At 42.7% G+C, this 21,816-nt stretch overlaps 1 protein-coding gene and 1 long non-coding RNA gene across 6 annotated transcripts in view; one reads left to right on the top strand and one right to left on the bottom strand.

Annotated features, from left to right (window-relative positions):
- The window catches only part of LOC119962231, a 74,297-nt gene extending 63,855 nt beyond the window's left edge, over nt 1–10,442 (top strand). Inside the window, exon 3 of the long non-coding RNA XR_005459832.1 lies at nt 10,340–10,442. This is a non-coding gene — a long non-coding RNA (uncharacterized LOC119962231). The remainder of the gene's footprint in view (nt 1–10,339) is intronic.
- Nucleotides 1–21,816, bottom strand: part of ccdc62 (coiled-coil domain containing 62) — an 86,852-nt gene that overhangs the window by 9,570 nt on the left and 55,466 nt on the right. For 4 of the 5 annotated variants that reach the window (XM_038790182.1, XM_038790191.1, XM_038790174.1 and 1 more), the window contains 5 exons: nt 21,330–21,418; nt 10,451–10,551; nt 2,106–3,044; nt 1,163–1,331; nt 109–249 (listed from right to left, as the gene is read on the bottom strand). In XM_038790182.1, coding sequence (XP_038646110.1) covers nt 109–249; nt 1,163–1,331; nt 2,106–3,044; nt 10,451–10,551; nt 21,330–21,418 — 1,439 coding nt within the window. The remainder of the gene's footprint in view (nt 1–108; nt 250–1,162; nt 1,332–2,105; nt 3,045–10,450; nt 10,552–21,329; nt 21,419–21,816) is intronic. The other variant, XM_038790209.1, reaches the window with a different exon arrangement.

The raw sequence follows: 21,816 nt of genomic DNA, 5'->3' as shown, positions 1-21,816 counted from the left end.
GATGCTAATTCACCTATGGCTCTTTTTTGCACAAGAAGTACCGCGTCGGAGATCGGTTTCTCCATTTATCTTTGAAAGTAAGAAATAATTTTGTGCAACCCCACTTACCCTTGCGGTGCTATTGCTGTTAGCACCGGATGATAAGCCAAGGGGAAGCTGAGTGCTACGCTCCAGGCTCGCGACCATCTGTCGGGATTCAGCCAGAAGACGTTGCAGTTTAGTCGTTGGTGAACAGCCGTCTCGGTAACTCTTTAGAGAATTTGACAAGGCTCATTAAATTGCATTAACACAAAGGTATATTATCCAGTAGCTCTTAGAAGGTATCGTGCATAACAAATGCAATTTCCTGTACCAGCCTCCCCGAACAGACGCCGGAATGTGGCGACTAGGAGCTTTTCACAGTAACTTCATTTGAAGCCTACTTGTGACAATAAGCCATTTTCATTTCATTTCATTTCAAATTAATTTGCAATAATCGATACGGTTTGCTCGAACAAAAATAAAGTGCACAACACGTGAGAGTAAATAGCTTGCTAGCTTGGCACGGATAACTGTCAGGTTTCTGAAATACAAGGATTCCAATAGAAATTTAGCTACTATAAATGATCACTGAAAGGTTTGACAAAATAAAAATAATTATCTGGGGCGTCCCCTCACACCACCCTCCTGTTTAACAAAGTTTGAAAAATGCCTCCAGGAGCCATGTTTTCAGTAGTTACTTTTAACATGTAGTACGTATACATGTAGGTCAAATTCAACAGAGTGCAAGGCCTTTTCAGATGCACAAAGTAGGATATTCACGGCCATATATTCTGGCAAAGTGTCTACGCGCGAAGCATTATCCCACTTTTCTGTCCATTGCTTTTGCCCGACTTTCATGAGCATTTCCAACATTTCACCTTTTTAGCAGGTGCTTTTCTTTTTTGCTTATTAACCGATCCTTGTTGGATGGACTCATTGTTGTATAATAATGAATCATTCAGGAAGTACTGTTCTGCAGATTTCCAGATAGACCTTCTAAGGTTGCCATTCCATTGGATTGCTAACCAACAGTGTACTTTGAAATAATAATTTATTTGCATAGTAATGGTTATGGATACCAGTGACGGCAAAAACTCTGGTTATAATTGTTTCCTCTTCTTGTGATAAACCTTCAACTTACATTATTAGCAGACACTCTTTCACTGTCCTCATTAGTGCTCAGCCTCACTGGTGAAACTGAGTCACCGTGGAGGCTGCTCTTTGCCCGTGACCTTTCTCTGACTGGTGAGGAATTCATGGAACGTAGTGGTGACTCCAGACTAAAGGTGTTCAATTCCAGCCTTTCCTCACTATAGATGGTATAGGAAGAAAGGATGTTAGTGTTTCAAAGCTATTGAGTTTTTATCTATTTCTCATATATCAACTCACAAATCATAAAATGAGAAATAATGCAGCTTGAAAACCAGCTGGAAAAATTGGTATCAGCAAAACAGTGCTTGGTCAGGGTCCCCTAGCTAACTTGTAAAAAAAAGCACTGGCTTCAATTTTTCGGTCTCCAATTTTCTTTTACTATCTCTGAAAAGGTGGTGACAAATTATAGAGTATAACTCCACACAGGAACCTACTATTCGAATACCTAATACTCGCTGATGATGTACGAGCCTAGACACCATCAATAGGCCATTCAAACATGGAGCGAAATGGCTTTCAACCCCAATCTTTTCCTCACCCAATGCTTCCCAAATGTACTTTGCAAAAGTCATTATGTGCTTAAGGCTCTACAGTGCAGTTTGGGCTCACAACCTTCTAGAAGTATGCCATGAATGAGTATGCTTGATCTTTAAAAAAATGAGCACTCAAAAACTCCAAATTGTAGCATTCTCCCACCCAATTAATGTATAGAGAATGAAACAGTGCATCAGCAAATACAGAAAAGTGGTACATATTGAACAGAACCAAAATACATACAAAACATTTGGACTGCAAACTTCTACTTCTGATGCCTTTCAGAATCCTACTGGGGTTCAAAATTCAAAACAAATCTAATCCCCCATTTCTCTGCAATTGATAATTGCCCTTTTAATTCTTAAGACTTATTTTTTTAAAAACTGACATTCCCGCACCTCTTTTTTCCTACACTAGTAGGACTGTCTAACCCACGGGACGATCCTGAACCATCATTTAGGTACAGCCACCACAAGTCCTTTACATCTACAGCTGGCTGATAAATCTTCATCCAATCTTGTTCAGAGCTTGCGGGCTCCTGGTCGGTTTCATTCTTGGTATGAGGTCGAGACATGTCTTCACGAATTCTGCAATCACTTTGTTCATTACTGTATTTATCCTCCATTTTATGATTATCTGAAGTCTTTGTTGCTTCTCTTGATGAGATTATAGAAGTTACACTTGGCTTTGAACAAAGAGTGTAATGATTGTCCACTGTGGTTAAGTTGCTTTTGCAAGAACTGCTGCAGGAAGGACTGCGATGATCAATGTTTGCATAAGCTATATTATTATATGATTCCATACATTCTGTGGTATTGATATCAGACGATCCTTCAAATCTCCATCTCTGCTTCCTTGACATTTGCTGCAAATTGTCATCTCTTGCCTGAGGTGAGACGCAATTGTTTGCAGCTGTAGATTTGGAGCTTTGCTTTGGTATAACATATTTTGTAGGTTTTTTATTAGAATCATTAACATTAGTCTGTAGAGTATACCTCTTGAATGCCAGATTTCCATTAGAAGTCTGATCAAAGTCAGTGGGAAAGAAAGCTTGAGCATTTGCACATTCAGACGAGGTATAATTTCTGAGAGTGTTGCCCACTTCAGTGGCCGATAAATAGCCGTGCTCTTTGGTATTATTTGAAATTAATTCATCACTGAAGTTCTGCATTGACTTCATTGCTTCTTCTTTCTGTTTGTTGGTCATGAAATCTTTGCTGGCCTCCTTTTTCCATTTTCTAATGACCATATCATTTTTGCGTTCTTGTCCCTCTATCTCATTCTGTCCATCCATGCTCTGTGTCATAGAGTTGGAATCTGAGAGAAGTCTACTAGAACTTAGATAAGAAAGAAAAAAATGTACTTCAAACAGAAACAATGGCAAGACCTTGTGATTAACTTTTCACAGCCCTTTTATTGAATTTTCAAATGTTAATATTGCACAATTCTTCAAAAAGTCAATTGGTGCTGAAAGGCAAATGTGATTTGTGATTCTGCTGTCAATTCTGGGGCAGGTTTTAAGCTTGATTTTTGTTTGAGGAACATTACACAGAACATACAAATTGGAATTGTTAAATCAGGACAGAAGCACATGGATTTGGTAGTATCTTGATCTCAAGTTTTCAATTTGCTCCAACATTCAGTGTCTTACATACTAATATTAAACCAGTTTTCCCACTTGCATGACAGGAAGTTCTAATATGCATCATAATAAGTAAACCAGAATCATTCCCCATTTATTGTTTGAAAGATATTTTCTTCTTATTTTTATTTACAGTACCCAATTTTTTTCCAATTGAGGGGCAATCCACCTATCCTGCACATCCTCTTGGGATGTGAGGGTGAGACCCTCACAGACACAAGGAAAATGTGCAAACCTCACATGGATAGTGACCCGAGGCGGGGATCGAACCCGGGTCCTCAGTGCCGTGAGGCAGCAGTGCTAACCACTGCACCACTCTGCTGTCTCATGAAATGCATTTTCTACTATCTTGTGTAGGTAGTTTAAATTACAAAAACTAGTTATGCCTTAATTATAATTGATAAATATGTAATGATTTAATGGACAATTGGCTTCAGGATCCAAGAAGAAAAATATCAAAGCAGGTTCCCTTTCCCAGTTGCTGTCCAGAGATCACTGCTAGAAAGTGTAAGTGTGGATAGCAATTGAGGACAGAATGGTGCTTGGCATTATCCCCTGAAGGAAGGTTGAACAGGGTGAGCCAATAATCATTGGAGTTTATAAGAACGAGATCTCCCCGTGATCTTATTGAAACATGCAAGATCTTGAGGGGACTTGATAGGGTGGATACCCAGCGGGGTTTCCTTTTGTGGGGGAGACTAAATCTGGGGGATATAGTTTAAAAAGAAGACAGTGATGAGGATTTTTTCTCTCTCAAGTAGGTCCTTAGTCTGTGAAATTCTCTTCTCCAGAAAGTAGTGATGGCTGGGTCTGTAAACCTATTCAAGGCTGAGTTACACAGATATTTGATACAGAGGTTATAGGGGGGCCGACAAGAAGATGGAGCTGAGACCACAACTGGATCAGCCGTGATCAAATTAATTGGTTGAGCAGGCTCAAAGGAACAAATGGCTTAATCCTGCTCCGAAATCCTATGCTCTTATAAACATAGACATACGAAAAATGCTGTTATTAAGGTAGCACACATAGAAGCATGAGGGTAGTGTCGTGGATGTTGTATATTTAAACTTTCAGAAAGCATTTGATAGGGTGTCACTAGGCAGGTTGGTTAGTGAATTAAAAATGTTTGGGTTTGATGGGTCCTTGGCAGCATGGATTAGAAGTTGGTTAAGAGATAGGAAACATAGGGTCGGTATAGATGGGCATTTCTCAGACAGGAGCCGAGTTGAACGTGGAGATCCCCAGGGCACAAGTGTTGCAACCCTTGCGTTTCCTGATTTATAAAATCATTTAGAGGTGGGTGTTTGCAGCACAGTGGCGCAGTGGTTAGCACTTCTGCCTTACGGCACCGAGGTCCCAGGTTCAATCCCGGCTCTGGGTCACTGTCTGTGTGGAGTTAGCACATTCTCCCAATGTCTTCGTGGGTTTCACCCCCACAACCCAAAGATATGCAGGGTAGATGGATTGGCCATGCTAAATTGCCCTTCAATTGGAAAAAAATTGAACTGGGTATTTTTTTTTTTTTTTAAAAAGAGTTGGGTATTGAGGGCAAAATCTTTAAATTTACAGATGATATTAGGCTAAGCTAGAGAAAATAGTTAATTGTGAGGATGATGTTGAGCGACTCAAGAGGGACATTGATAAGTTGGACAAATGGCAGACACTTGGCCGATGAATTTCAATACAGTGAAACGTGAGGTAATGAATTTTGATAGAAGAAACATGGGAGATAATATAGGCTCAATGGTGCAACTTTGAGGGAGTAAAGGAGCAGAGGTACCTTGGAGTTCAAGTGCATAATTCTCTGAAGGTTGCCAGGCAAGTTGGAACAGTTGTTAAGAAGGCTTATAGGACCCTTGGGTTTATAAATAGAGGCTTAGAGTATAAAAGCAAGGAAGTGATGCTACACCTCTACAAATCATTGGTCAGACCACATTTGGAGTATTGTGTTCAGTTCTAGGTCCCTTACTTAAGGAAGGATGTTAAAGCCCTGGAGAAGGTGTAGAGATTCATTAGAATGACAGCAGTAATGCGGAATTTTAGATACAAGGAAAGATTGGAGAAATTGAGCTTGATCCCCCTGGAGCAGAGAAGATTATATGGAGGTGTTCAAAATTATGAACAATTTTGACAGGGTAAAGAAGGATATTCTGTTTCCACTAGTTGGCTGTCAGTGACTAGGGGGTCACAATTTTAAGATGGTCAGCAAGAGAGCTAGGAGATGAGGAGAAACTTCTTTACTCAGAGTTGTTGGAATTTGGAATGCGCTTCCTGGGAGAGTGGGAAAGGCGAATTCTGTGGCAGGTTTCAAAAGAGCTGGATATATATTTGAAAGGGATTAATTAAAAGGGCTACAGAGATTGGGCTGGGGAATGGGTCTAGCTGGAGAGCTCTTTTGGGAGCCAGTGCAGAAATGATGGGCTGAATGGCCTCCTTCTGCGCTGTAAGTTCTATTCTAAGCGTAGGCCAGTAAGTCCCACAAGCCTGTTCAGCCACTCAATTATGTTGATCTGTAACTCAATTCCACTTATACTTTTCCACCATATTCCTCTAACCGTACCAAATAAAAATCTATTGTTCCTGGTCTTGAAAATTTCAATTAACTCAGCATCAACCACAGCCTCTTAGAGAGAGAAAATTCCAGATACTATTTCGTACGAAAAAATGATTCAAAATTTTACTCCCAACTGGCCCAGCTCCAATTTTAAGGCGATGTCTCTTTGTTCTGTATTCACACATCAGAGTAAATAATTTGTACTATGTATTCGCACATCAGAGTGAATAATTTGTATTATGTACTCTTATCCCTGTATTATTTTAAACAACTTGATCAGATCACCTTTCAACTTGTTGAACATGGAACCATACATAGGAACAGACAGGAAATCTCCAAATTCCCATGTAGGCAGTCCGCCCAAGTTGTGATGTCCAACTCTGTCACAATGTCCAACATCAAGTTGTGATGTCAGCTCTCCCCCTCAAAGGCGAAAGCAGCCCATGGTCATCTGGGACTATGGCAACTTTACCTTTACCTGGTTAACATGGCATGGCTAATTAGATAAACATCTTGGGTATTCTGGAACTAGCTAATCCTTCACAGATATATAAAGGAGCAGTTGGCTTGTGGTTTCAATTTCCCTTCCAAACCACAACACTGGAGCTAATCTGAAACAAATTGAAACTCATACTTCATTTCTGCTCTAATATGGCTTTAAGAACCATTCAACAGGATAACCAATTAAAAACCGGTTTACAAGAATTGACATTATCACAACTAAAAAGGTGATAACTCTCTGAATATAGTCACTACCACAAAAACATCCTTTCTGGCAGGTTTGCTAGTGCCGTTGGAAAGAGTTTAAACTAGTTTGGCAGGGGGAGGGGACGCAGACTGATAGCAGAATAGCAACAAAGTATAACATAGAAAAGCGATCAGGTCAGAAGGAATACAGCAGTAATAAGTTTCAAGGGAGCAAGACGAGGCTGGATGGCCTCTACTTTAAAGCCAGGAGTAATAAAGATACAACAGATGAATTAAGGGAGATGATTGACACGTGTACTTATGCTATAATAGCTATCACAGAGCCATGGTTGAGTGAGGGGGCAGGATTGGCAGCTCAAGATCCCGGGATATACAATATTCAGGCAAGGCAGAGGAGGGGGTAAAAGAGGAGGGGGCATTGCATTATTAGTTAAGGAGTCAGTTACTGCAGTAAGGAGAGATGGTATCTTGGAGAGGGCATCAAATCAAGCTATGTGGGTAGAGTTCAGGAATAAAAAAGGAACAGCGACGTTGCTAGGTGTTTATTATAGACACCCAGATAGTCAGCAGGAAATTGAGGAGCAAATACACGGTAGCACAATTGCTTCACAGCCACAGGGACCCGGGTTTGATTCCCGGCTTTGGTCACTGTGCGGATTCTGCACGTTCTCCCGTGTCTGCCTGGGTTTCCTCCGGGAGCTCCGGTTTCCTCCCACAAGTCCCAAAAGATGTGTTTGTTAGGTGAATTGGACATTCTGAATTTTCCCTCAGTGTACTGGGGATTTTCACAGCAAGTTCATTGCAGTGTTAATGTAAGCCTACTTGTGACACTAATAATGTGTCACTTATTACGAACACTTATTATGTGCGTAACTCATGGAGGGGTGTAAAGATAATAAGACAGTAATTATATTAGGTTATTTTAACTTTCCCAAAATTAATTGGGATAGCCATCATGTTAAGGGCTTGGATGAAGTAGAGTTCTTAAAATGTATACAGGAGAACGTCTTAGCTCAATATGTAGAGGATCCAACAATGGATGGTGCAGTGCTGGACCGAATTCTGGGGAAGAAGCCAGAAGGTTGATGTGTTGGTGGAGAGAGCATTTTAGTGATAGCAACCACAACAGTTTAATTTCAATTTGTTATGGACAAAGAAATAGACAAGTTGCAGAAGAAGGTTTTGGATTGGGGAAAGAGTAGATTTTAACAAAATGAGGCATGATCTGGCCAAGGTAGACTGGAAAGAGTTACTTGTGGGGAAATCTACATATGAAATGGGAAGAGTACAGGCCCAATATGTTCCTGCTCGGAAAGGTATAACAAATCCAGAGAACCATGGTTGACCGGAGACATTCAGGATACGATGAGAAAGAAAAGAGAGGCTTTTAATAAATATAAGGGGAACAAGTCTGCAGGGGCATTAGTGAAGTACAGAAAGGGCAGGATGGAACTTAAGAAATCAATTAGGAGAGCAAAGAGAGGATATGAGAAAGCTCCGGCTGGCATAAGTAGGGACAATCCCAAGATATTCTGTAAGTACATCAATGGGAAGCAGATAACCAGGGAAAGAGTAGGGCTCATTACGGACCAAGGGGGAAATCTGTGGATGAAGCCAGAGGACATTGGTAGGGTTTTGGACAAATATTTCACATCTGTCTTTACTCAAGAGAATGAGGAGGTAGTTATGGAACTCAGGGAGAGAGATTGTGAGGTTCTTGAGCAAACTGTCATAGGGAGTGAAAAAATATTGGAGGCATTGGCAGGCTTAAAAGTGGACAAATCTCCACGTCCGGTTGAATTGTGTCCAGGCTGCTGTGGGAGGCGAGGGAGGCAGTTGCTAGGGCTCTGACCCAAATTTTTTATTCCTCTCTGGCCAGGGGGCAGGTGCCAGAGGACTGTAAAACAGCAAATGTGGTCCCACTATTTAGGAAAGGTTATAGAGGCAAGCCAGGGAACTACAGACCAGAGAGTCTCACGTCAGTGGTAGGGAAACTATTGGTGAAGATTCTGAAGGAGAGAATCTATCTCCACTTGGAGAAGCAAGGTTTGATCAGGGATAGTCAGCATGGCTTTGTCAGAGGGAGGTCATGCCTATGAATTTGATTGAATTTTTTTGAGCATGTAACGAAGTGTGTAGATGAGGGTAGTGCAGTTGATGTAGTTTACATGGATTTCAGCAAAGCCGTTTACAAGGTCTCTGCCATGTGAGGGTCCCTTTAAGAAAAGTGTGTTTTATCAAATGGCTGCAGTGATGTAATTGTGTGGGTGGAGCTGGGCTGTGATTCTGTCTTTTACTTCCATTTTGAGCTGGAAGTTGCTTTGTGGCTCTGAGTTTTTTTGGTTTTGTTTTCAGTTGGGAGCTGCATTCAAACAAAGGTGTATTTTTGGTCTCTCTCTCTGCATGCTAAAGAATGTCTCCAGACCACTTGATAACTTCAATGTAATACCTGTTTTCAATAAGGAATTCAAACCTTCTGTTTTGTAGAAAAAAGGTGTTTGGCTTATGGATGTTGTTAGGAAAGTTAATAAGGGTTACCTATAGAGTACTGTATCTTTGGGAGGTATTTGTGTTGGTAGTTGATAAGATGTTTACTGTATGTTTATAAAATGTTAACTGGATTCATAGAATATTGTTTTGTTCAAAAATACTTAAGATCTCTGTTGCATAACACCTGGAAAGTGGGCCCTTGTGCTCCTCATAATCAAAATCTATTAAAAGTTGTAGGTCAGGCGAACTCCATGATATACTTTGGTGTTCTCTAAACTCTGGCCCATAAGTCTCACATGGGAGACTTATTATGACTATAAATGCATATGGGATACAGGGTGCCTTTCCCCGGAGTGGAAGGAAAATATTTGTCATACTAGTCCACTTTTACAAACCTCCCAGCAATTTACTATAAAACAGTGTTTTCATAAGTCTAATATCAGGTTCATCACCCAAAATGGTTGCCTCATTGAGAGATGCAGGTTAAACATCTTAGAATAATTTTATTAAAATAAATTTAAAGTACCCAATTATTTTTTTTCAATTGAGGGGCAATTTAGTGTGGCCAATCCACCTACCCTGCACATATTTGGGTTGTGGAGGTGAAACCCACGCGGACGCGGGAAGAATGTGCAAATTCCACAAGGACAGTTTAGTTTTCCCCGAAGAAGACAATAAACGGCTCCCACCTCCGAATGAACCTTAACATTGATCCTCTCAGGGCAAATTTAAATTTAATTTTCTCAAACCTGAGAAACCCCGCCATGTCGCTAACCCATACCCTAAACTGTTAGCAGGTTCAATAAGCCGGGGGGGGGGGGGGGGGGGGGGGGGGGGGGGGGGGGGGGGCGGAGTTAGGTTTGTTTTGTTTAGCTTAGGCGGGAACAGTGAGCGATGGAGGGAGGTGCTACAAACTGAATTATGTTCACATTTGTAATGGTATCTTTTGTTGTTTTTAACCATAAATGCCTTAATAAAAGGTTTGTTTAAAAAAAAACTCCACATAGACAGTGACCCATGGCCAGGATTGAACCCGGGTCCTCAGTGCCGTAGGCAGCAGTGCTACCCACTGCGCCACCATTTCTTAGAATAAATAACTATTTATCTGTTGATTGCAGAATTGCTGCTTGTGAAGTTTCAATTTATATTTATATGTCAATGAGTAAATGAATGCATTATGTAATATGACACAGTTGTATTGTCTACTTTCAATCTCTACGGTGTGCTGGTTTCAACAGAGGCACGATCATGATGTGTGGATTTACAACACTGTGCCAAAATAAAAATTGGACAGGGCCATGTGAAAGGACAGCAACATTTAAACAGTACGATCACATCTTCCTGCTTACCAAAGTTCTAGAATTTTCTCCTCCTGCTTTTGGATCAACTCCTGAGAACTTTCAAGATTCAGGTGCAGAAGCTGCAAGTCATGTTGTTGCTTTTCATTAACCTGATCACAAGATGTAGAAGAGACACATAGTAAAGATTAGATACAAGCATTTAATGTTCCAAACAAATATCTGTGAAGACTAGGACAACAGTACACGTTAAGAATGAATTGTGAAAGTAACTGTGACTAATTTTATCTTAACTATTAAGTTTATTCTATAAAATTACGGATTTATACAATGAACCACGCTTTCTGTACACCATGCCAACGATGTATGGCTAACTACATTGTATCCAAGAACAAATGAAAAATGTTTTAAATGGTACAGTTGATCTGAGAAATTAGTAACTGCAGAATTGTTATTTGCCCAACACAAAGCGCATCTTCTTCACCCATAGGGAGACACCCTTTACCAAAGTTAAGAAAACTTAGCTACAGGTTGGTACAGCCAAAGTTTGTGGATCGTAAATTGTACACAAAGGTACTGATGGACATTAAACAGTTAAAACCGCACAACAAAGCACTGGTAAGCTTCTTGTTACTTATTCAGATAAAGTATAACCTACCTGCAAATGCACTGGTTTTGCCTGGAACGGAGTTGAAAGAATCCCAGCTCCCAGTAACTGATCTGCTCCTCCAAGTTGAACTAGTGGGCTGGCCTGGCTGGTCAATCCATTAACAGCAGCATGGAATACTGCTGACCTGCCTGCTTACACAGCCACCAAAGAGCGCACCATCTCAGAACCTGTTAAATCTCAAAGAGATCTAGCTTGCCTATCTATCTCCCTTCCTTCACAAAAGAATAGTCACTGGTTGGTTAACAAATAACAAACTCAAGATTTAAATCATTACTCGCAGGTATCTGGATCTTCTCACCAGCAGCACAACACACCCTAAAATGTGGAATTACATTGGCATCATCCTCTTGATTGGAGCATCAAAAAACACCATACTCAATAGAATCATGATTTTGATGTGCAGAGCTTCCAAGAAGTCTTGTTTAACTGCTGACATCCGAATCGTGGTACATCTGAATAAACTGCATGTTGCCATAACAACACTGGGTTACCTACACCTCAGGGACTGGAGGGTTCAAGAAGGCAGCTCACCATCAACTTCAAGGGCAACAAGGATGGGCAATAAACGCTGGCCTAGCCAGTGAAACTTTAAAAAAACTAGCCTTTGGGTAACATCTACTAGCAGCAGCAAGTGTCAAAGTCTCCTCTCACCTAAAAGGAAATCTGCCTTCAGTATAATGGAAGGATTCACATAGGGCAATTTGATGTAATAGATATCCAAGTTGAGTGCCACGTACCAGACCTATTCATCATAAACAATTTAAATCTAGGTCCTTATGAGAGGGTCTTTGACAAAGAGGCAGTCATTAAGTTTGTTTTTTCTTCTCACTACAAATCCACAGGACAACTTGGCTGCTTGCATCACAGTAACGGCAGAGGGACTTCTTCTGTTACATATTTGGAAGTTCTAAACAGAGAGGGAAAATAATCTCATGGGCCACAAGTTTAAATTACACCGGAACATCGTGGTCACCTAACCTCCTTAGAATTCCAGATTAATGTGTCAAAAATACAATGGGCAGCAAATTGTTGCAATGGCAGGTTTGACACCGAACATCAAGTGGAATTCTTTGCTCATCAAATTGGTGCTGCAAACAGAGACAATGCTAACCAGATATTGGTGCAGCGATGTAATGTTGTATCCGGGGGCTTACACCAATGAAATATCTCCCCAATGAATGCACGGAAGAAAAAGAATGGTAGACCGAGAAGGAAATAGTTAGATTTAGAGTCAAGCTAAATATAGCAACAGGAATACAAGAGTAAGAGAGTGTGAATTAAGAAACAGAGAAAACAGACAAAAATAAAAGAACATTTTTAAAAACTGAGCAAAAAGAATGGGCATTATAATCCAGTTGTGTTTGGGAAATGTTGTATTAGTCCTGGAGAGGTTAATGAGTAAATGGGAGCGTAGGTGTCAAAAATGCACAAGCATTCTTGATCCATCAACTCTAAAGCTAGCAGTCCTATCCATCATTATCAGGAGCAGTGAAATCCCAGTGGGTATACCAGTGCAGTGCTTTCATATGAAAACAGCAACTGCTAGAAAAAAGATCAAGGTTAATCTTGGTAGTGCACTGAAATAATGATAACAGAGTTGTTGACCAATCACAGCAATTAATCTTTATCAGTTCGTCTAATACAGACCCAGAGCTAACACGATAAGAACCCCAGTAGTGGAAAGTTTTGGAAATTATAGGTTCAAAGTCATAACTTTTCTCCCAAACATGCTGCACTTATCACCTCTCAAATTATCCACATAGACCGTGTCCCAGAATGTGATTTTCGGAAAAAGTTATCGAATTTGTATTTGAATGATTGACCCACTTTTCTTTTAAATTAAGGGGCAGTTTAGCGTGGCCAATCCACCTACCCTGCACATCTTTAGTTCTGGGGGTCAGACCCACGCAGACACGGAGAGAATATGCTAGCTCCACACGGATAGTGACCCAGGGCCGGAATCAAACCCAGGTCCTCGCCATAGGGTCGCCCTTACTTGACCCACTTTTAAACAGCAAAACTGCCAAGGCAGAGAAAAGAAAATTAATAAGCCGCTAAGAGCGCTTTGCTACCTGCTGGTGCAAGCTCCCAAAGCTTCACAGGTCCCTTTATGGGCCTCCAAGATTGAATACCACGTGAGGATCATAAATCACAATTTATATGTCCTTCACCATATTAATCACTTTCTCAAAAGGCAGCAATGGGAATGTAATTTCTGCAATGTCATGATCATTAAGTTCAATGGGGAGCCTCACAAAGAGAACAGATTTTGATAGGCTTTGAGAAGGCTAACAGAGCAATTTGAGGCGAATTGGAACTCATGCCTTATTTATTTTACTCTACAAATTGATGTTCGTTTTAAAAAAAAATAATAATGGCAAGCAAGTATGGCTAATGCATAATTCCAATGAAATAACATAAGACCCATTTCTGGCCCAATATTATTTGTAAAAATGTATTGGCAATACAGATAACCCATACAGATGGCTGCAACAAAAAGTAGGGTCTAAAAGTGGAAAATACTGCCTCTTTCCAACTTGGTCTCTCCACCCCATAGGCAGTCAATTACTTACTGAGCACACACTCAAGGTTTGTAGCATCACACATTGGTATATCAGTCACATGTTTCATCGTGCTGAACTCCAAAAATCCACAGAAACATTTTTGCAGAAGCCAACTATAATAACTTCTTTTATGATTTTTAAAAATTAATTTACAGGATGTGGGCATCGCTGGCTATGCTAGCATTTACTGCCCATCCCAAGTTATCCTTCAGAAGGTGGTGGCGAGTTGCCTTCTTGTACCGCTGCAGTCCTTGATGTGTAGGTACACCCAATGTGCTGGTAGAGAGGGAGTTCCAAGATGTTGCCTCAGCGACACTGAAGGAACAGCGATATATTTCCAAGTCAGGGTGATGTGTGACTTGGAGGGGAACCTCCAGGCAGTGGGGTTCCAAGGTATCTGCTGCTCTTGTCCTTCTAGATGGTGGTGGTCATGGGTTTGGAAGGTGTTGTCGAAGGAAGCTTGATGAGTTACTGTCGTGCATCTTGTAGATGATACACATGGCTGCGACTGATCATTGGTGGTGGAGGGTTTGAATGCTGTGGCAGGGGGAGCAATCAAGCAAGCTGCTTTGCCCTGGATGACATTGAGCGTCTTGAGTGTCGTTGGAGCTGCACCCATCCATAAGACCATAAGACATAGGAGAAGAATTAGGCCACTTGGCCCATCACGCCTGCTCCGCCATTTAATCATGGCTGATATTTTTCTCATCCCCATTCTCCTTCCTTCTCCCCATAACCCGTGATCCCCTTATTAGTCAAGAACCTATTTATCTCTGTCTTAAAGATACTCAGTGATTTGGCCTCCACAGGCAAAGACTTCCACAGATTCACCACCCTCTGGCTTAAGAAATTCCTCCTCATCTCTGTTTTAAAGGATCATCTCTTTAGTCTGAGATGGTGTCCTCTGCTTCTAGTTTTTCCCACAAGTGGTAACATCCTCTCCACGTCCACTCTATCCAGGCCTCACAGTATCCTGTAAGTTTCAATAAGATCCCCCCCCCTCATCCTTCTAAACTCCAATGAGTACAGACCCAGAATCCTAATTTGTTCCTCATATGATCAGCTTTTCATTCCAGGGATCATTCTTGTGAATCTCCTCTGGGCCCTTTCCAAGGCCAGCATATCCTTCCTTGGATACTGGGCCCAAAACTGCTCACAATACTCCAAATGGGGTCTGACCAGAGCCTTATACAGCCTCAGAAGTACATCGCTGGCCTTGTATTCTAGCTCTCTCAACATGAATACTAACATTGCACTTGCCTTCCTAACTGCCAACTGAACCTGCACATTAACCTTCAGAGAACCGTGAACAAGGACTCCCAAGTCCCTTTGTGCTTCTGATTTCCTAAGCATTTCCCCATTTAGAAAATAGTCTATGCATCCATTCCTTTTCCACATTGTATTCCATCTGCCACTTCTTTGCCCACTGTCCTAGACTGTTCTGCAGCCCGCCTGGTTCCTCAATACTACCTGTCCCTCTGCAGATCTTTGTATCATCTCCAAACTTATCAACAGTGCCTTCAGTTCCTTGTTCCAGATCATTAATGTATATTGTGAAAAGTTGTGGTCCCAGCACAGACCCCTGAGGCACACCACTAGTCACCGGCTGCCATCCTGAAAAAGATCCCTTTATCCCTACTCTCTGCCTTCTGCCAGTCAGCCAATCCATTATTCATGCCAGGATCTTACCCTTAACACCATGGGCTCTTAACTTATTCAACAGTCTCCTACACGGCACCTTGTCACAGGCCATCTGAAAATCTAAATAAATCACGTCCACTGGTTCTCCTTTGTCTAACTTGCTTGTTACTTCCTCAATGAACTCGAACAGATGTCAGACATGACCTCCCCTTGACGAAGCCGTGCTGACTCAGTCCTATTTTATCATGCATTTCCAAGTACTCCGCGATTTCATCTTTAATAATGGGCTCTAAAATCTTACCAATGACCGAAGTCAGGCTAACCGACCTATAATTTCTCCGTCTTCAGCCGCCCTCCCCTCTTGAACAGTTGTGTTACATTAGCCACCTTCCAGTCCTCTGGGACCTTCCTGCCTCCAGTGATTCCTGAAAGATCATCACCAATGCTTCCACAATTTCCTCAGCTATCTCCATTAGAACCAGAGGGTGTAGTCCATCCGGTTCAGGCGATTTATCCACCTTCAGACTTTTCAGTTTCCCCAGAACCTTCTCCTTGGTGATGGTCACTGCACTCACCTCTACCCCCGATTCTCCTGGAGCTCTGGCATCCCACTGGTGTCTTCCACTGCGAAGACTGATGCAAAGTAACTATTCCGTTCCTCTGCCATTTCTTTATTTCCTATTATTACTTCTCCAACCACATTTTCCAGTGGTCCAATGTTTATTTTTGCCTTTCTCTTACCTTTAAAATATTGAAAAAAACTCTTCCTATCTTCCTTTATATTACTAGCTAGCTTGCAATCATACTTCATCTTCTCCCCCCTTTTTGCTTTTTTAGTTGTCCTCTGCTTGCTTTTAAAGGCTTCCCAATCCTCTGGCTTCCCACTAATCCTTGCCACTTTGTATGCTTTAAACTGGAGTCAATTCCCATTGACTCCAGGTTAGCTCGGGCTCCTCGATGCCATAATCTGTCAAATGCTGTCTTGATGTCAAGAGCAGACAGACACTCTCACCTCCCCTCTGGCATTCAGCTCTTTTGTCCATGTCTGAACCAAGACTGTAATGAGGTCAGGAGCTGAGTGACCCTGGCAGAACTCAAACTGAGCGTCCATGAGCAGGTTATTGCTGAGTAAGTGCTGCTTGATAGCACTGTTGATTGCTGCTTCCATCACTTTGCTGATGATGGAGAGTAGACGGATTGGGCGGTAATTGGCTGGGTTGGATTTGTCCTGTTTCCTAGGTGTACAGGATACACCTAGGAAATGTTCCATATTGCTGGGTAGATGCCAGTGTTCTAGCTCCACTGGATTAGCTTGGCTGGGGGTGAGGCAAGTATTGGCGCACAAGTCTTCAGTACTATTGCCCGGATATTGTCTGGGCCCATAGCCTTTGCAGTATCCAGTGTCTTCAGCTGTTTATTGATATCACGTGGAGTGTATCGTATTGGCTGAAGATTGCCAACTGTGATGCTGGAGATATCTGGAGGAGACCGAGATCGATCATCCACTCAGCACTTCTGGCTGAAGATTGTTGCGAATGCCTCAGCCTCGTCTTTTGCACATATGTGCTGGACTCCTCCATCATTGAGGGTGGGGATATTTGTGGAGCCTCCTCCTCCAGTGAGTTGTTTAATTGTCTACCACCATTCACGGCTGGATGTGGGAGGACTACAGAACTTAGATCTTATGCACTCGTTGTGGAATTGCTTAGCTCTATTACTTGCTGCTTATGCTGTTTGGCACACAAGTAGTTGGTGTTGTAGCTTCACCAGGCCGACACCTCATTTTTCAATATACCTGATTTGTTCCTGGCATGCTCTCCTGCTCTCTTCATTGAAACAGGGTTGATACCCTGGCTTGGTGGTAATGGTAGAGTGAGGGATATGCCAGCCCATGAGGTTGCAGATTGTGGTTGATTATAATTCTGCTGCTGCCGATGGCCACAGCACCTCATGGATGCTCAGTCTTGAGTTGCTAGATCTGACGTCTGTCTCATTTAGTATGGTGGTGGTGGCACACAACACGAAGGACGGTATACTTAATGTGAAAACGGGACTTTGTCTCCGCAAGGACTGTGCGGTGGTCACTTCTACCGAAACTGTCATAGACAGATGCATCTGCAGCACTCAGTTTGGTGAGGATGAGGACAAGAATGTTTTTGCCTCTTGTTGGTTCCTTCACCACCTGCTACAGTCCCAGTCTAGCCTTTAGGACCCGGTCAGCTCAGTCTGTGGTGGTACTACTGAGCCATTCTTGGTGATCGACATTGAAATCCCCCATCCAGAGCATACTCTGCACCCTTACCACCCTCAGTGCTTCCTCCAAGTGGTGTTCAACATGGAGTACTGATTCACCAGCTGATGGTGGCTGGTATGTGGTAATCAGTAGGTTTCCTTGCCCATGTTTAACCTGCAAACATGAGACTTAATGGGGTCCAGAGTCGATGTTGAGGACTCCCAGGGCAACTCTCTCCCGACTGTATACCACTGTCGGGGCCTCACGGTAGCATGGTGGTTAGCATCAATGCTTCACAGCTCCAGGGTCCCAGGTTCGATTCCCGGCTGGGTCACTGTCTGTGTGGAGTCTGCACGTCCTCCCCGTGTGTGCGTGGGTTTCCTCCGGGTGCCCCGGTTTCCTCCCACAGTCCAAAGATGTGCGGGGTTAGGTGGATTGGCCATGCTAAATTGCCTGTAGTGTAAGGTTAATGGGGGGATTGTTGGGTTACGGGTATACGGGTTACGTGGGTTTAAGTAGGGTGATCATTGCTCGGCACAACATCGAGGGCCGAAGGGCCTGTTCTGTGCTGTACTGTTCTATGTTCTATGTGCTGCCGCCTCTGCTGGGTGTGTCCTGCCAGTGAGACAGGACATACCCAGAAACGGTGATAGTCGTGTCTGGGACAATGTCTGTACGGTATGATTCTGTGAGTATGACGTCAGGCTGTTGCTTAACTCGCCTGTGATGTAGCACTCCGAACTTTGGCACAAGCCCCCAGATGTTAGTAAGGAGGACTTTGCTGGGTTGACAGGGCTGGGTTTGCTGTTGTCGTTTCCGGTGCCTGTTCTGTTCGGTTTCATTCCTTTTTTGTGTTTTTATACTAAGTGACATAAAATGCCATTTTAGAGGGCATTTAAGAGTCAACCACATTACTGTGGGTCTGGAGTCACATGTAGGCCAGACCAGGTAAAGATAGCAGATTTCCTTCCCTAAAAGCCATTAGTGATTCAGATGGGTTTTTACGATAATCGACAATGGTTTCATGGTCATCATTAGACTATTAATTCCAGATTTTTTAAAAGTTAAATTCCATCACCCGTCGTGGTGGGATTCAAACCTGGGTTCCCAGATCATTATCTGGAGTCTCTGGATTACTAGTTCAGCATCATAGAACAGTACAGCACAGAACAGGCCCTTCGGCCCTCGATGTTGTGCCGAGCAATGATCACCCTACTCAAACCCACGTATCCACCCTATACCCGTAACCCAAGAACACCCCCCCTTAACCTTACTTTTTAGGACACTACGGGCAATTTAGCATGGCCAATCCACCTAACCCGCACATCTTTGGACTGTGGGAGGAAACCGGAGCACCCAGAGGAAACCCACGCACACACGGGGAGGACGTGCAGACTCCGCACAGACAGTGACCCAGCCGGGAATCGAACCTGGGACCCTGGAGCTGTGAAGCATTTATGCTAACCATCATGCTACCGCGCTGCCCCCTTCCACCACTTTGCCTGATGCAGGTCGGGATGCACTTATTTGTCCTGCGTGATATTCACATACAGAATTTTGAGCAAAATTTCAGGTGCTACTTCTTAACAGTGGTTTATTAGTACAAGTACTATCCTCAGTTTAAGGATCAGTTGTAGGGAAAAAGAAAAAAAAAGCCTTTAATGGTGTTATACTCGGGGATTTCCTTTCCTAAAGGAGGCACTTGGGTAAATATTCAACTCTTTTATAAACTGTCATTGCTCACAAGAGGTGATGCCATAGCTTCAGCTGGAAGATTCTGCAATGGCCCTGGAAGCTTAGACTTGCATTGTATGCATTACGATGAATATACCTCAAAGATCTGAAAATATTTCACACGTACAATTAATTACTTTAAAAGGTATTTATTTTCATGGAAATGTGCTCTTGGGGCAGCCTCGTGTAAGGATATGAGTTTGGGGCACCTCTGCCGTTCTCGCCGGCCACGTACTCCACAAGCCCGGTGGCGGCCTTGAGGGTGTGGGGACAGTGGCGGCAGCACCTGGGGTACCGGGGGCTTCGATTTGGGCACCGGTCTGTGGCAATCGGCGTTTGTTACCGGGGGGGGGGGCAGGGAACGAGCGGTTTGCGGATTTGTTTGTCGAAGGTGGCTTTCCATGCTTGGAAGAGATGGAGGAAGAATTTGAGCTGCCTGGTGGAAATGAGTTCCGGTATTTGCAGGTGAGGGACTTTTTACAGAGGCAGGTATCGACCTTTCCGCACCTTCCGCCCCAGGGACTACAAGATAAGCTGGTATCAAAGCCAGGAGTGGGGAGGGAAGGTGTCGGAAATTTATAAGGAGCTGATGGACTGGGAGGGACCCCCGATAGGGGAGGTGAAGCATAAGTGGGAAGAAGAGTTGGGTAGGAAGCTGGAGGCTGTGCTGTGGGGGATGCCTTGAGGAGAGTTGTTGCATCCTCGTTGTGCACCAGGCTTAGCCTTATTCACCTTAATGTGGTCCACTGGGCACATATGACTTTAGCCCGGATAAGCAGGCTTTTTGAGGGGGTGGGGGATAGATGTGGGTGGTGCACGAGTGGGCCTGCAAACCCTGTCCACATGTTCTGGGCGTGTCCAAAGCTAGGGGGATTCTGGCAGGGGTTTGCCGACGTTATGTCAGAGGTTCTGAAAGTGAGGGTGGTCCCGAGATCAAGAGGTGGCGATTTTGGTGTGTCAGAAGACCCGGGTGTCCAGGGGGCAAGATAGGCCGATGACTTGGCGTTTGCCTCCCTGTTAATCCAGAGATGGATCTTGTTAGAATGGAGGGAGTCAGACCCCCCGAAGTTGGGAGTGTGGGTTAGTGACCTGGCGGGTTCTCAGGCTAGAGAAAATAAAGCTTGCCTTGAAGGGCTCGGTATAAGGGTTTGCTCAGTGGCAGCCATTTATTGAATTCTTTGGGAAAAATTAAGCTGTCAGCAGTGGGAGGGGGGGGGGAAGTGGCAGGGGGAATTGGGCAAGGTGGGCAGGTCGGTGCGGAAGTTTTTGCGGTGCTGGTTATGTAAAGCCATGTTGGCTGGTTTGGAGGCGTGTTGCTGCCCATTGTGTTAAAATTTATAATACAAATGCCTCAATAAAATATTTTTCAAAAAAAAAGAAAATGTGCTCTTGTGCAACAAAACACATTTCTGCATGCAAGTGAACCATGAAGAGCTAACTGAAAGCCATGGTCCAGTCCCTTGCTGCTTTTCTTAAACAAACAAGGAGAGAGAAACCTGGAAATTACAGACCTGTAATTGAGGAGCGTGATCTAATGGAAATATCAAAAAAGGGAAACTTACCATTGGTGGGGACACAATGTTAAAATTATGGAGATAGGCCATAAGAGTGAAATAGTAAAACAATGTTATAAGTAAAGGATATTGGAAATCTACAAATTTTCTCCCCCAAAAAACTGGATTCTGGGTTAATTGAAATTTTCAAGGCAGATAAGTACCCATTTCAAAAGATATGGGTCAAAGACGAGTGAATGGATTTGAGATACAATTCAGAATTGATTTAATAGAGGTTTGGAATGGGCACGAGGGCTGAACGGCTGACTCTTTTTTGCGATGTTAATCCAAGGTGATTCATTTTGGAAGCATCCAGGTTCAACCAAAGTGATGATTAATTTATTTAAATATCAAATCAAATTACTGAATATTCCACTGACCTTGGAAATCATTTATTCTTATGTACACAATGACCAAATATAACTTTCTTCTTGTTTGTGTACATAAGCAACTTCAAAGCAACTTTGTCCTACAATATTTAATGTCCTTCAATATTTAATTAATGATTACAGTGACAAATCTCAAATGGTCTGACCTGCCGAAGACCATGCAGTTCAGTGTCTGCTCGTTCCTGTTTTGATCTTGCCAAATCCAGTATCTGATCTTTCCTCTTCTCCCGTTCAACTGAAGTGGAAACACAAGAGACTCTTTAACCCAAACCCGCCATTTTATATATAGCAGACCTAGGACTTCTGGCTGCGGAAATCATAATTTTTGTTTGGATTTTCTATAAATAGGTTGCAGCATTACTGGGCAGAAAAACAAAACAGGAAAATAAACCAAAAACAGAAGTACTTAAATTACACCCAAATACTTCAGAAGATAAATTTACTAGAGTATCTGAAGCAACCGTTAACAAAATAAATGAAAAGTCACATGACATGAGGTGAAATGGAAAATACTTCAAGGTCATCCAGTGGGAAAGAAACAACTGCTCAAAGAGGACACATGAGGATCTTAACTATGTTTTCTTCCATTAATTTCTGATCGTGAAACCAGTGACATACACGGACAAGAACCCT

Source organism: Scyliorhinus canicula, chromosome 1, assembly GCF_902713615.1.
Source record: "Scyliorhinus canicula chromosome 1, sScyCan1.1, whole genome shotgun sequence".
NCBI lineage: Eukaryota > Metazoa > Chordata > Chondrichthyes > Carcharhiniformes > Scyliorhinidae > Scyliorhinus > Scyliorhinus canicula.
The sequence above is the reverse complement of the archived record's forward strand: the minus strand, read 5'-3'. Positions and strand labels throughout refer to the sequence as shown.